Source organism: Vicia villosa, linkage group LG7, assembly GCF_029867415.1.
Source record: "Vicia villosa cultivar HV-30 ecotype Madison, WI linkage group LG7, Vvil1.0, whole genome shotgun sequence".
In the NCBI taxonomy this organism is placed as follows: Eukaryota; Viridiplantae; Streptophyta; class Magnoliopsida; order Fabales; family Fabaceae; genus Vicia; species Vicia villosa.
In genome coordinates, this window is record NC_081186.1 from 56,929,165 (window position 1) to 56,931,283 (window position 2,119).

The 2,119-nt window shown below is 44.0% G+C and overlaps 1 protein-coding gene across 1 annotated transcript; it reads right to left on the bottom strand.

Annotated features, from left to right (window-relative positions):
- Positions 1-857: 857 nt before the first annotated feature.
- On the bottom strand, positions 858-1,568 carry LOC131619113 (uncharacterized). The gene has a single exon (XM_058890253.1). It carries the CDS (start codon positions 1,566-1,568, stop codon positions 858-860), a length of 711 nt encoding a protein of 236 aa, XP_058746236.1.
- Between the last annotated feature and the right edge of the window lie 551 nt (positions 1,569-2,119).

Below are 2,119 nucleotides of genomic sequence, written 5' to 3' on the forward strand. Positions count from 1 at the left end.
GGTTACAATTTCCCTTCCCCATAATTGTTTCTATTATTGCGTGGTTAGTAATTTAGGGAGTGCAACTTTGAACTGAATTAGAGTCATTTAATTACAAGATAAATAACTGAATATAATCACGTGATTGTTGCACCCACGCACACTTTTGGGGTAACCTCTCTGTTGCCTGTTGCCTTCGTGTTTTTTGCAGAATAAGCCATGTCCCTCGAATACGAGGATACCTCAGCCATGTTGCCTCGATTAAAGATCATGGTCCCTAATGATGCTGCCTTCGATACACTAAAAATGATCTCGACCCTCGGAAGTTGCCTACGAAAAGGCTGAGGTATTCTCTGGTTGCCTACGAAAAAGGCTATTCTGATCCTTCCCTTAGACTACCTGCCTCTCTATGGTATGGGTCAGTCTTATGGCGAAGGATATTTCGATGACCCGTTTACCTCCAAACGAAAGGCTTCCTGCCCTCTTATGGCAAGGACTGACCCTTTCATTCTGAAAGGCTAAAAAGAGACCTATCATCTGAGTTTAAGGTAATTGCCCCTAATTGCCTTGCCATGCTCTATTTTCTATATTCTTTCTCAAAATTCTTCAAAAACTGGCTATGCTCATTTACGAGCTAAAGTCCATTTTTTTCCTCTTTCATCTACATTTTCTGAAAACGAGCAAGCAAAGCAATTAAGAGCCCATGGAAAACCATGGATGCAAAGGGTGCCCTACACCTTCCCTTTGCATAAATTACCCCCCGAACTTAGATTTCTTTAAAAGGTTTTTTTCTGTTTCTTTTAGCCTTTCTGAATTTGTTTGGATAAAATAAAAGTCGGTGGCGACTCATGCTTAACCGCAACATTTTCGATTAAAAGTCAGTTCACCGTATTACAGGTACTTTTGCACTCGGCCAGGATTTTCTCTCGTGAAGCATTCAGAGGGGTATAGTCGTTGAAGCGACCAGCTGGTCCTCGGCGCTCTTTGGCGTCGTGGGACCTGTCATCTTTCCTTTTTTCGTGCCCTCGTCGAGAACCTGAGTTCTCGTAGTTCGAGCTACGGGCAACATCATTGCCTCTCGAGGCTTTTATGGCAGCAGCTTCTCCTTCCTCGAAAGCGATGAAGGCTTGAGCTTTGCGGAGGAGGGCGTTCATGGTGTGCACCTTCTCGATTTTGATGGCCTTCTTGAAGTCGCTTCCAGGGAGAAGTCCTCGCTCTAGGAGGTACCTCTTCATGTAATTGGTCGTCCGTACTTGGACGGCCCCTTTGTTGAACCTGTCGAGGTAATCTCGGAGAGGTTCGTTGGTTCCTCGGATCACAGCTTCGAGGTTCGCCTCTGATTTCGGTTGCCGACGGGACGCCGTGAAATGGCTCGAAAAGAGTTCTTTGAGCTCGGTCCAGGAGTGGATGGAGTTGGGGGGAAGATTCCTGTACCATGTCATCACCCCTTTCCTGAGAGTGGTCAGAAAGATGCGGCATTTGATGGATCCACGGACGACGTGATAATCCATGACGGCTTCGATGCTCCGAATATGGTCGTCAAGGTCAGTTGTTCCGTCATACTGGTCCAAGACTGGGGGTTTTTCCATCCCTCGTGGAAGACGAGCTCTTCGGATTTCTTCGGACAAGGGGCTGCGGAAATCTTCCTCGTCGCTAGGTCCAGGGGAGGTTGAGTGTCTGCCTCGCCTGGACTTCGTCTATGTTTTGCCCAAATTTTTACGGTTGTCCTTTGGAGGGGAATGCTCGCGGGGTTTCAACACAGCCTTGGAGGGGCCTCGGGAGTCCTGTTCGGGCGAGAGGCTCCCGGTTTCAGTGTGTCATACCCCAAAATTTGCCCTCATAGAATTACAAATGTCATTTTATTTCGATTAGGTAACATGACACAATTGGTAAGACGTTGAGGGTAAGAGGTACAAGAACGAAAAGTTTCGGGTTCGAATCTCACTTCTAACATTTTTCCTTATATTTGCTTATTGAATTTATTTCTAACTTTATTTTACTTTTTATTCAAAAATATCACAAAAATTAGTTTTTTAATCATTTAATTTGTATTTTCGTATTATTTAATTAAGTATTTTAGAAAATATTTATTTTTTACTTTTCTCAATTTTTTATGCATTTTTAGTCCAAAAATCATAAA

Bases quoted from the DNA above. Each gene is read 5' to 3' on its own strand.
- LOC131619113 (XM_058890253.1), bottom strand. From the start codon at position 1,568: ATGGAAAAACCCCCAGTCTTGGACCAGTATGACGGAACAACTGACCTT.